Genomic DNA, 12,262 nt, shown 5'->3' with positions numbered 1-12,262 from the left:
TCATTTTGCTCATTTTGGCCTATTTTTGTTGTTAATTAACTCGAGACAATTTTAACATTATCTTATTCTCTACTATTGTAGCATTATTGTAGCATTATTATAGCATCAAATCTCATTTCAGATTAAAATCAGCTTTTAGCTGAGACATTGACTATTCTCCTTTTTTACTCCACTTCTTCCACGGATCTCTTTCTTCTTCTTCTTCTTCTTCTTCTTCTTCTTCTTCTTCTTCTTCTTATCTGTAGCCATCATGATCGCGTAATACTGGACGGTCTCACGGCATCAGCTCGAGTCTATGGTCTCTGCATGATGCAGCAAGTCTGATTCGTAAAGACATCGGGCTCTCTGTTCAGCCCCAATTGCAAGGTCTTTACAGGCGATAGGGCCAATCGCATCCCTCCTCTCCGGAACATAATAGGGCAGAATTCACCGAGTGGGCTATGACAGCTGTACATCGGTACAGAATCTCTCGTATCTCATTCTTGGCCATGGAATGTTATAATCTCGCCTCGCTGTGCTCCGATGGTATCATCAACCCTAATTACCCATTATTTTGGCATTCACAATTTGTGTTTCCCCGTGCTTCATGTAGACTACGGAGTACAACATATGGAGTATAAGAAACAACATTGCTTTTCACACGGCATCTGGTTTAGGATCAATTTATTTTCCAAATTATGGAGCTATTCCACTAGTACCTGTCATAATCTGCCCTGTGAGGGGGGGGAGTTGAGCCATAAGACGCTTGCAAAGTGAATCACCTTACTTCATACAGATATAGCCTTAGTATAAATGGCGGTCTATTCCCAAGTGCCTTTATTTTTCTCGTATCTAAGAGTCCCCGGGGACGAGTGCCCTGTTGACACACCATGAATCACATTGCACAAGCCCTTGGCGACCAATGTTTTCATTTCGCCCCCTAGGAAAATCAGGACCGAAGTTGAACAACAGTACTCCGTAAATTGGTGGAGTATGCATGGTACAATAGCCCTTGTGCTCCGTAGAGTATTTCTCTTTACTCCGGAATTTTATTAAACTTTGGCTTTAGCTTTGCCAGCCATCCCGGTTCCAAGGTTGTTCCCTCCAGGGGTGTTCCAAGGTTGATATCAACTTCTAGGGGAAAACAGTGTGGAAATATGATGTATCAGATCAATTGCAATGCTTCCAACTTGTGGCCTGTTTGTGACATCTTGATCTACAGATCAATTGCAGCAGTTCGGAGTAGATCCTAATGATTTATACCAATAGTTCCCGTATATGTTGTATACAACATAGAACATACTCCGTGCATCGCATATACTTCCGAGCTCTGACCAGATAGCCATCACTTATTGCATGAACATGGCAATAAGCCTGCTCAAGCCATGCAGTGCACCTTTTCTAAACCAGCAGTCCCATGTCATGTTCCAAGCTATGTATGCTATGTATCTGGTCGGTTCATCTTGTCTATACACATCAACCTTGGAAGCGATCACCCAATTACTAACCAGTAAGACAATCTCAATGTGCCAGGCATTGATCCATTACCCACAGCTCTTGTCATCATAGTTTAACTGCTAAGATTCGATCCCTGATAAGATTCGATCCATGGGGCTGCCTGTATTATGTACTCCATCACGTAGTCAACCATGCAGATCAACCATCTAGATATTTTCTATGTGGTGTACCGTTATTCTTGAAACACTACATTTGAATACTACAAATCCCGTTCTTCGCGTTCAAGCGAAGTGCGCAAGACATCACGAATGAGCTTACTCCGTACTCTACTCAGGTAGTACTCACCAAAGACAAGTCTTGTACCAGCCACCCTTCCAGAGTCAAAAACCATTGATCTTGAGTCCTACTCTTAAAAAAAAGGAGAGGTGAGAATCAAGGAAAAAAGATGTCTCAACGTTCAAAAAATGTGGTCTAATTTACAAGCTTTAGGACCTCGAGAGGCGGCCACATTAGTTGCACCGGCATTTACAGCCAGCCTTCCCCCCCATATCTCCCCAGATCTTGCTAAATGAAAAAAGAAAGGGGAATTTAGTGGGCAGCGGGGGCCTCCTCTTCCTCCTCGAACCAGCTCTCCTCGACAGGGGCGGCCTCGCCAGCGGCGGCCTGGCCTTCGACCTCGACCTCCTGGCTCTCGTAGGCGGACAATTCGCTGGCGAGGTTGGCCTCCTCGGGAGACTGGGGGGGCTTAGGGGCGGTGAACTTTTGGACGTGCTCTTCAGCGTCACCAGCCTTGATGGGAGTGGGCTTGTATGCCTTGAGCTCGCGGAGGTAAAGGTCCTGGACGGGGTCGGCTGCGGCAGATTGCGGGTTAGCAAGAATGCGACCGACGGATATAGTAGGTACATCTGGGTCATATTGAAGATAATCCCTAGGTAGAGTACGTACCCTGGCGGACGGCGGAGGTCAGGAAGGTGCGGCGAGCGACCGAGACCTGTGCCCGAGAGGCACGGGAGAAGAGGGTGCGCTGTTTTTCGCGTTAGTCGAGGGTCGAAATAGACAGCTGCTGATTGAGCATTACTCACCGAGGCCCGGAGAGACTGAGACATCATCTTGACTGAGGGTGTAGATGAGGAATGAGGGGGTGGTTCTCAATAGAATAGGTCTGATCCGTCTTTCCGTGAAGTTGGAGGTTCAAACGACTTCTGTTCGGAAAGGTCTCTTGGCAGCTGACTCAGCCGGGCATGTTGTTCCCGAACCTTTCCAGGGCTTCTACACTGCTCGAGTATGTATAAAAAGCAAATAGTCGATGGTAGTTCAACTTATCTATGAGAACCTAGGAAGTGATAATTGGTTAAGTTAATTCAAATGTGGACAGTATGTTATTGATGGAAGAACACGATTCTCTGAACTTTCTACGCAAATTCCCGAAACCACCTGTATAAGAATATCTGAATCTCTTGACTTTAATGTCCTCTATCACCTTATCCTGCAAAGATCAAACCGAAAGCCTTCTTTTCCTCTCTCGGTTTGGTCTATCTCCAGCAAACGAGAACAAAGAATCTTTGTTTGCTTTAAAAATTCTTGGAAGCTTCCTATACTCCCTCAGCCAATAAAAATGCACAGACGGTTGTCACGTGACGAATTTACTAAGCCCGATCTGGACTGCCCTTTCTCGGTTGCCGCCGATTCAAAGCCTCACCTCATCCCATTGTCTCCTTCATCCTCCCCCAGTCCTTGGCTTCTTCTTTCCCTCCTCCTCAGCCTGTCCCCATTTTCGTGAGAGACTTCTTGCGGAGACCTTGACTGGTTCAACACGGCTGGACAAGCTGAGGCGAGATTTCTGTTCCACTTTCGATACAAGAAAGCGCAGATCGGTGAAGTGTTTTCTACGACTGGGGGTGACTCCTTCGAATCCCGAGGGCTCTACCTGTGAAAGGTAATGGAAGCCTCTTTGTTCGAGTATATCTTGGCATGACATTGTTGAAGGACCGACAACGTTGCGATACGGGAGACAATCAATTGCTTTGGGCTGAGCTAACATGACTGCGCAAAACAGTGGCCTTGAGCGACTCTTTTTTTCCATTTTCGACGTTTTCCCTTGTTGAGGGATCCTCCACAGGTGGCCCGCTTTCGTTTTCCTCACTACAGCCGCCAAGCTGTATTCGCCACTTCTCCTTCGCTATTATACTCGGAAATACCGTCTACCCCGTATAGCCCCAAAAGTCCTTGCAAGGCGTTGCCACGATCGATACGCAAGTTACCTGAAATCTCAAAACATGGCTACTTCTACTCTTGCGAAACCCGAGGGCGCAACACCTTGGAAGAAAAACCTATCGGCTCATCTCGTTTGCCCAGAATGCAAAGAGGATCCCCCGAACCTGGAATTCCCCGACTCTCACGAGACAGTTTGTGGTTCGTGTGGACTTGTGCTCGCAGACCGTGAGATCGACCTGCACTCTGAATGGCGTACCTTCTCCAACGACGACCAAAATAATGACGATCCCTCCCGTGTCGGAGACGCCTCGAACCCTCTTCTCAACGGTGCCCAACTGGAGACTTCCATCGCAAGTGGAGGATCTGGCCGTGCCCGCGACCTGTACCGCGCGCAAAACAAACAGTCGGGTGAGAAGGCGAACAAGGCCCTCCTAGCAGCTTACAAGGAAATCGGTGCTTTGTGCGACGGTTTCAACATCCAGAAGACTGTCGCTGATACCGCTAAGTATCTGTTCAAGATGGTTGATGACGCCAAGGCCTTCAAGGGCAAGTCGCAGGAAGTCATTATTGCCGGTTGCATCTTCATCGCATGCCGTCAGTGTAAGGTTCCTCGTACCTTCACCGAAATCTTCGCAGTGACCAAGGTCACCCGAAAGGAAATTGGTCGCATTTACAAGGCTCTAGAGAAGTTTTTCACCACTCAGAATGTCGAGCGCCACAATGCTGCTTTAGAAAATGGCGAAACTCACGACTTTGCTGGCGATTACAATGCGACTACTTCGACCAAGCCAAGCGATCTTTGCAATCGTTTCTGCAACCTTCTCGACCTCCCTTACCAGGTCACCAGTGTTTCCGTCTCCCTTTCGGACCGTGTTACCGCCATGGGCGACTTGGCCGGGCGTTCTCCGCTGTCTATTGTTGCGGCTTGCATTTACATGGCTTCGTTCCTCATGGGCCACGGCAAGTCTGCCAAGGAGATTTCCCAGGTTGCGCATGTCAGTGATGGAACCATTCGCGGTGCTTACAAGCAATTGTACGCGGAGCGCGAGCGCCTCGTTGACCCTGAGTGGATCAAGGGTGGCAAGGGTGATATGGCCAAGTTGCCTGTGAGCTGAACAGAACACAACATTTTCTTTGCGAACACATTCATGATATCCACGAAGAGGGACATGGCGAAGCTGCCTGTCTATGGAGAAAAAGAAAAGGAAAAAAAAAAAAAAAAAAGAATCGAACATCTGCTTTCGCGGGACACATGAATGTCTCTTGAAACGTCATCGGAATACCTCGCTGCAATGTGCTTAGAATTTTATCTTTGGTGGATATTGGCTTCGGGGACAAGCCTGAGGACTGCCTTAATTTGTCCATCATCATGGATAGCTAGATTGAGAAACAATCAATCGTTTTCATATGAGTTTGATGAACGTATATGTAGCCTGATGTCCATGCTTCACTGGTAGGTAGAGTAAGATCTGAAAAGACGTGCCCTCCTACTAGAAGGGCCTAGGTCTCTTGAATACTTTCAGGATTTCACTTGTCTATTTGGGTACATCTATGGATGTATATGTCGAATGAAAACAAGCCCGGAGAGCATAAAATACAAAGCCAATAATCAAAGCATGAATCTCAGCGCACAAAGGAAAGCCATTTATCTATAGCTCTGAGCAGGCGCCTGAACTCAGAAGCCATAAAGAAAAAAATGATGAGCCAGCCACCATCTCACAACCTATCATATCATAGCGGACATATCACCAGCACGGCAGGATTCAATAAAGGGATCCAGCTAGCTCTTGAAAGCAGGTTTCACCGTGCCATCGTCGTCTGTAGAGTTATACGGCTTATCATACCGCTCCTCCATGTCCCGGTTGTGCTTCTTCACATCCTGGGGAAGATCCTTTCTCGGGTTGCCCTCTCGATCTACAAGATGCGACTGCTCTCCCTCGATGAGGGTAGGCTTTGCTTTATTGGAAGGGATTGGGCGGCTGGGTGGGTTTGGCTTGCGGGTTGTGGTTGTGGCTTGCTCGGGGTCATTTGAGGATTTGGTTGCATAGCTTCGGTATAGGGAGATGCGAGGCGTTTGGGTGCGCGCTGCAGAAAGAGCTGTAATTGGGGATCGGGCCTGGAATGGAGTCTTCAGGCGCATAAAGGTCGTCATTTTGAAGATTGGTGGGTTTCAGTTTTATTGAAGGTATTAAGGTTGGATATGTTGAAGGTGGGAGAAGGCTGGATATGGATTGTCGCAAGTGGAATTGACTTCCTATTTATACAAGTTCCCTACGAAATCAGGTTTCCGGGATTGGCATCGCTCATTTGGTGTATGACGTACTCCGATGTCATACTGGACATGCCAAGAGTTTCAACTTCATATCTATATTTACTATTGTAGGAAGATTAAATCGAAGTTTCTACAGGGTCTTTTCATCCTTCTAAATGTTTTATTACTCGCAGCCTCCTATTAGGGTGATAAAGTTGGAATTCAATTCATTCAAGCCTGAGCTAACAATAACGTTGACTGCTAGTGAATCTCGGCATGCAGTCATCAACGAAGATAACAATATCAACTGACCAGTACCCAGTAGCGGAGTAACAATAACAATACTTGGTATCTTTGTAATGGAGAGAGTCCTTCGAGGTGGCACACTGTTAAGCATTACTCTAACTTGATGCCTGCAACTGTGAGTTGCAAGGGATTTGATGAGCTTTCGGAGTGAGACGATTATCTTTGAAGGTATTCAGCTGCGGTTGCACTGAATTTCCCTACTGAAGCCGGGGTTGACTCCGATGGTTGCTCAGAAGAACCACCACAGGTACGGGATTCGTGCGAGCTGGATAGATCACGCTGCCGTTGTTTCTGATCAAGTTCTGCTTCATCGAATGGGTCTTCCTGACCACACGCTGTCTCATTTCGACGATATTGAGGTGGAGGGACTTTCTTGTGCAACCTTTGGTCCTTTCGCTTCGGGCTAGGGATGTCCGTTTGCTCCGGATGAACCTGAGATGGGGGATTTGAGGTATTGGCAGGATTTCTCGGTGAAGTTTGTAGTTGCTGTTGGGGGTTTGACCGGGATTGCGGCGAAGACCTGGGGTGAGGTTTCTGAGGGGCTTGCCGTCGCTTCTCTCGCGTCCCAGAAGGCTTGTCGAGAGGACCAGCCAGATGTCGAGAGGCCTCGGCCTCCATCGTAGAGCTCGTAATAGGAAATGTGTGTTCGAAAGCTGTATCCAGCAATTTCATGTCAGCGGAATCTACGTTCTGGGCTTTCAGCTTGCGCCTCAGCTGCTCTCGCTCAGAGCTTATCACTCGGTCCCGATGTGAACGGGACGTGGCTTCCGACCACCGAGAGTTGCGCGTTCCAGGCAAATAGTCTGTGGCCGCCGGAGGTAAGTCACTATCTTGTGCTCGAGGAGGCTCTCTAAAATTCTGCTGAATCGGTTGGGGTGCAACTGGGAGCTTTGCAGGCGGCGCAGGGCCCGGGTTATTTTGCGGTTGGGACATTGTAGGAGGCGCAACAGATATGGAACCCGGTGTAGACCACTGCCTCTGCAGTTCAGTCGCCAATTCGAGATTGGCACCGGTTGTATAGATGCCGTTAAAGATTAGTGGGACCAGGTTCGGGGGGACACCGGCGCGCAGGGCATCTGACAATATTGACTGCTCGATTCGCCGCCGTTCCAGTACCAAGGTAGCCTGGTATGTTCTTTCTTCTTGCTGTCTGCGCCGCTCTTCTTCCATTTTGGTGTGTAGCCACAGCTTCATGTCCTCTGTGCCTTCCCATCCAGCAGGTAGCGGGGGCAGGGGAGTTGACATTGACAGCGGAGGTGGTAGGCGATTGAGCCCAGATGGCGGGACCAGGTCTCTGGATGAGCTCATCATAGGATTTTGGGTTGTCGGAGAGTCCTCGATTGAAGGCCAAGGCAGTAGTTGTGGGAGGGATTTGGTCTTTGTATTGGCAGACTCATGGGTGTCCGTTGTAACGTTCGTGCGCTTGGATGGCTTTGAGGATTTCATGTTGCCAGTAGATCAGCAACGCTTTGAATTGCATAAGCATAGGGATGACAGGAACCTTGGGAACACCAGTTGGATTGTACGAAGATTATGCGAGTACCACGGGAGGAGAGAGAACGGGGGATAAGACGAGAGCGAGAGAGCCCAAATAGGAAGCGACATACTCTTTCCTCTTTCCTGTTTCCTCTTTCCTGTTTGGGGTTCCTTGAAGGTACCAAGTCTATTTTGGAACCTCAATCCAACCGTTTGTTTGCACATCGGGCAGGTGCCCCTTTGACTATGTACCTGAGTAGATTGTACCTAGGTAGATTATTTATACTTCCCCCTTCCCTTCTCGCTTCTCATTCTTGTTCATCTTGCCTCTAAGTTCTTCAAGTACTCGACAAATTCTTTCTTATCGCTTCTCAGTCCAATCCCCACTGTGTTCTTCTACCTTCAACCATATTGCCTCTATTTTTCTCAAGTACTAGATTTGCTTCCAATGGAAGTGCGCTTGGAGATTTGTACGGAGAGCTTGATGAAGATGAGAAACCGGTTTTGCATAATTGGAAAATCTTGTTCTGGCGCAAGTCGACAAAAGTATGCGCAAGGTTGTTTTAACCCTGCGTTTGTGAGGTCTCTTGATCTCCACAAAATGTCGCTTGCGTATATGCAATGATCCCATATGAAAGGGATGTTCTGTTATTCTGTTAATCGCAAAGAGGATGTATACTTATACTATCTTCCTCTCAATCTGGAGAAGCCCTTGTTCTATGAAATTTGACCGTGTATGCCGCTGTAGAACCCTAATTCAGCTAGAGCCCTAGGCATCTCCATACAATCCCTTCGAGATTCGACCTGCCACCATATGTTGGGCTTCTCTGGTGTGTGGTGGGTTTTCCCGCATAAGCTGGAAGAAAACACCAGTCATCAATATCAGTCTACAGTTACCAGACACATTGCTATGGATGGAAGAGATTCGTTCAGAATATATACTCGGCGCATCGGCAGATGCCCACATGGAAGCCACATCTAGCATGTCCCCCAAGTTAAAAAGGACGCAAAGGGTATCCTATCGCTTTATTCGCCATCTTTATCTCACCGCCTTGTTACCGGAACAGCGATAGCCTAGAAAGGTGGCAGGTCGCAGGAGAAGCAGTGAAGTAAAAGCAGTCACCATGCCTACTTTGTTTTATACGTCGCCACGATCGAATCGACTCAAGACCTCAGGCGGGACAGTGGGTATGTACTTGCGGGCTCGTTCGCGGTTCGTGCCACCGAACCCGGCACCGTAGCTGACCAGCATGTCTGTACTGGTTGGAAGAGAGAAGGGGAGGAAGAGAGTGGGGTCGAGGAAGACACTATTACCGGCACCTGAGCGCTCATCGTTCCTGCCGGTGACCATGCTTCCAGGTCGGGATGGTACAGCAGCGGAGCCTGGAGATGTTTCAGTGTCAGGGGATGTGGGTGCTGCAGAAGGTTGGTCCTTCGGCGGTGTCTTCGGACGGGCATCTGCTGCTGCCTGAGGACCTGGTCCTGCTGCTGCCTTTGCCTTCTCTTCTTGGATTTTCTGCTGTTCACAGTGTAGAACTCCGGGATCACTCTGCATGTCGAGAAGGAACTTCATTGCTTGCTTGGTCAGGCCTTTCTCGCCTACTTCTGGGCGGTATGACTTGACTGCATGCAGGAGCTGGGCGGGGGTGAGTTGTTGCAATTGAAGCAGGGTTGTTACGAGAGATTCGTGGTCGTCGCCGAGCGATGAAAAGCATTGCAGCCATTGGAGGAGTTGAATGACCGGGGCTAGATGCCGACGAGCGGCGTCAATTGTCGACTCTCCAGTGGTGTTGGTAGAACCGTTTTCGTAGTGTTCTGGCACACGGTTGTTCGTGCGCGCCCAATCCTCTAATGACGAAACGTTCATGCGGATCTGCATCGCCTTCGTGCGCGCCAAGTAACGTTTCGTGCTCATGATTCGGTTAAATATCTCGGCGCTGAGCCAGTAGAGAAGTTGAGAGAGGATCTGGGTCGTGATCACTGAGTGAACATCGTAGAGATCAAGTACAAAGAGGGTCGATGATAGTAAAGAGGTGATGTTCCGAGGCGAGATTTGTGCTCGTCGTCGCGGTGATGGAGGCCGGAATCGCTTCTCGTCAGGCTCGGGGTTTTTGTTTTTATTTTTCCGGAACAGTTTCCACTCGTTTTGGAAGGCGACGTCCTCCAGCCCAGGGATGGTTTCATGGTCCAGCATTGCGGCATCCAGGACTTTGTTCATTCGACGCTCGGCGTCACGAATAACGAGAACGAATATCTCGTTGATCAGCTCCGCCAGATGGAGCTGGAACTCGACGGTAGATTCCACTAAGCCCCCATCCTTCTTCAGGTAATGGAGTAGAAGCGTGGCATTTGATAGCCAAAAGGCTTGCATTGTCATATCCCACTGGTAACGTTCTACAACGTCATTGATCTTTTCCATTGCAGACGACAGCAGAGTTGTGAGCAGCTCGGGGCTGGCATGATAGTGCGCGTAACGGGCGCTGAGGAAAAGAAGATTTGCAGGCACTGGCTTTTGGGAAGGAGACCGCTGGGGAGTCATGTTGGTGATGATCATATCCAAAATGCGCTCTAGCTCATGGTCCTGGAAGACAAACATCTGATCATTCAGGCACTTGTCCCAGACAAATTCCTGTTGATCTTCCTCGAGTTCATCGTCATCGGATGGCTATGATAACCAAAAATCTCGAATCAGTCAAGGCCGAACACTTCTTTTCGCGATATAAACTGACCTCGAATTTCTCGTCAAGTCCTAAACTGGACAGATCGACCTCCAGATTGATTGCGCTCTCTTCCATCATCATTCGCCGTTTCATCTCGCTCTCCGCTAGCTCTTCTTCGAAACGACCATGCGCCAATCCTGCGTCATAGAAGTCATCATCGATATTACCCGAGCCAAAGCTGTAACCATTCTCATGCAAATATTCAGAAATCTCACTACCGGGCTGGGCGAAATCAAAAGCCCTACCACCGGATGAGGACTTGATATCCGGTGATGCCCCATTGTCAAGAAGAATCTTCGCTATCGTCTTGTGTCTGTTGGTCATGGCCCACATCAATGCGCTCCACTGGTTACGATCCTGCCTGTCGACGAGGGCACCGGCCACGATGAGCGCAGCAACAACTTCTTGGTGACCCTGTTATAACCAGTCAGCCTCGCATCAGTATTTCGCGCATACAAGCAACTCACAAAACAACTGGCATAGATCAACGGCACGGTCCCCTCCTCGTCGGGCTTATTGACGTCCACGTAAGTCCTCGCCTCGCCCTGTACCAATTTCCGCACGCGATCCACATCGCCATTACTGGCCGCCATATTCAAGCTCTTCTGGAGTATGTCGCGCTTCTCGTCATCGGTCAATTTCTCGTCGGCGGCAATCGTCTCTTCGTCTGCAGTGAGCGAATCCACCTCCCGATGAGCAGCTTGGGCAGCAAGCATCTCCATTAGTCGGGCGTCATTATCTTCGATGTCGCGCCCATAGTGAGCCCGTATTTCGTGCTCACTGTCGTGCGAGTGATCGTCGAGCGCTAGGCTAAAGGATAAGGGTTTCGCGGCGACTGGCGCGGTCAGGTATTGTGATTGACCTGTTCAACGATTAGATCTTAATACTTGAGCGCCCAACACAGGCAGTGAAATTCCCAGCATGTAACCGTCCAAGGTAAAATAGTTTGATCTCCCGCGTCGGGGAAACGGGGAAATAGTTCCGCGGACACAAGAGCACTCACCCTGCCAAGCATCGTACATTTCAGTCTCCGGCTGGAAGACCGGGACGGAGCGACGATCGTCCAGTGATTTGGGTAAGTCATCTGGAAGTTCCTGTTTAGCTTCGTGGAAGGACGCGGGGCTGTGGTCGCTGTAGTCGTTGGAGTCGATGGGGTCCTCCTCTGGAGCCCCGCGCCGCGGTTCAGTCATGTCCATCGTGGCGGGCTGGCTGTCCGGTAGAGTGGTGGCGGGACATCAAAGGGTTTGAATTCGAGGGGAGATTGAAGAACCCTCTTTGGGAATATGTTCGGTAAGGAGGGTACCCTCCACGTGTGGAAATTGGTTGTTGGAGGGAGGTGGTGGTGATGAGTGGTGGTGGATTTGGTGTTCCGTTCCTGGACCAGCCTCCGCGATGTGGCCCCGAAGACCGGGAGATATGACGCAGCTTCTTAATTCCTTCGTGATATTCCAACCTTAGAATGACTGTTGGGTTATAAAATCAATGAGGGCAAATAGCTTGATAAGTTTTCCTTTTTACGTCTTGGTTGAATTTCGTATTTTCCTACTGATATGTAGATCTGGTAAGTAACAAACCCCCATTCACCTGCAAAATATGTCATTTTCTTTTGGAGTCTCACAAGTGATTCCACTCTGTATAACATTGTATGATAGTAGAATCTGCTACTCATACTATGGATACATGTATATTAATTGAATATCATCAGCTAAGGAGAATGGATGTCCCGGGGGGGGAGGGGGGGGGGGGAGGTCATGATAAATAGGGCAGAATCTAGGGGATTAGGTACATATGTAGGTATAAGTAAGTATATGGACAATACAAGTAATAGTACGAAAAGGTGGCAGCTTTCCAGTGTTTG

General features: G+C 48.8%; 5 protein-coding genes across 5 annotated transcripts; 1 reads left to right on the top strand and 4 right to left on the bottom strand.

Annotated features, from left to right (window-relative positions):
• Positions 1-2,025: 2,025 nt before the first annotated feature.
• N7525_000827 (ATP synthase subunit H) lies at positions 2,026-2,546 on the bottom strand (the record flags this gene model as incomplete). The annotated part of the gene is made up of 3 exons (XM_002561949.1): positions 2,026-2,288; positions 2,383-2,461; positions 2,520-2,546. 3 exons carry the CDS (start codon positions 2,544-2,546, stop codon positions 2,026-2,028), a joined length of 369 nt encoding a protein of 122 aa, XP_002561995.1.
• A 1,167-nt stretch (positions 2,547-3,713) lies between these two features.
• Positions 3,714-4,766, top strand: N7525_000826 (transcription factor SUA7; the record flags this gene model as incomplete). The annotated part of the gene is made up of 1 exon (XM_002561950.1): positions 3,714-4,766. The coding sequence occupies one exon, from the start codon at positions 3,714-3,716 to the stop codon at positions 4,764-4,766; it is 1,053 nt and encodes a 350-aa protein (XP_002561996.1).
• Positions 4,767-5,431: 665 nt separating this feature from the next.
• Positions 5,432-5,803, bottom strand: N7525_000825 (uncharacterized protein; the record flags this gene model as incomplete). Its single annotated transcript, XM_002561951.1, has 1 exon — positions 5,432-5,803. The coding sequence occupies one exon, from the start codon at positions 5,801-5,803 to the stop codon at positions 5,432-5,434; it is 372 nt and encodes a 123-aa protein (XP_002561997.1).
• A 561-nt stretch (positions 5,804-6,364) lies between these two features.
• On the bottom strand, positions 6,365-7,654 carry N7525_000824 (uncharacterized protein; the record flags this gene model as incomplete). The annotated part of the gene is made up of 1 exon (XM_002561952.2): positions 6,365-7,654. One exon carries the CDS (start codon positions 7,652-7,654, stop codon positions 6,365-6,367), a length of 1,290 nt encoding a protein of 429 aa, XP_002561998.2.
• A 1,168-nt stretch (positions 7,655-8,822) lies between these two features.
• Positions 8,823-11,600, bottom strand: N7525_000823 (uncharacterized protein; the record flags this gene model as incomplete). The annotated part of the gene is made up of 4 exons (XM_002561953.1): positions 8,823-10,349; positions 10,414-10,818; positions 10,872-11,266; positions 11,408-11,600. 4 exons carry the CDS (start codon positions 11,598-11,600, stop codon positions 8,823-8,825), a joined length of 2,520 nt encoding a protein of 839 aa, XP_002561999.1.
• Positions 11,601-12,262: the final 662 nt, after the last annotated feature.

Source organism: Penicillium rubens (genome assembly GCF_028828025.1).
Source record: "Penicillium rubens strain IBT 27055 chromosome Unknown utg000001l_segment0_segment0, whole genome shotgun sequence".
In the NCBI taxonomy this organism is placed as follows: domain Eukaryota; kingdom Fungi; phylum Ascomycota; class Eurotiomycetes; order Eurotiales; family Aspergillaceae; genus Penicillium; species Penicillium rubens.
The sequence above is the reverse complement of the archived record's forward strand: the minus strand, read 5'-3'. Positions and strand labels throughout refer to the sequence as shown.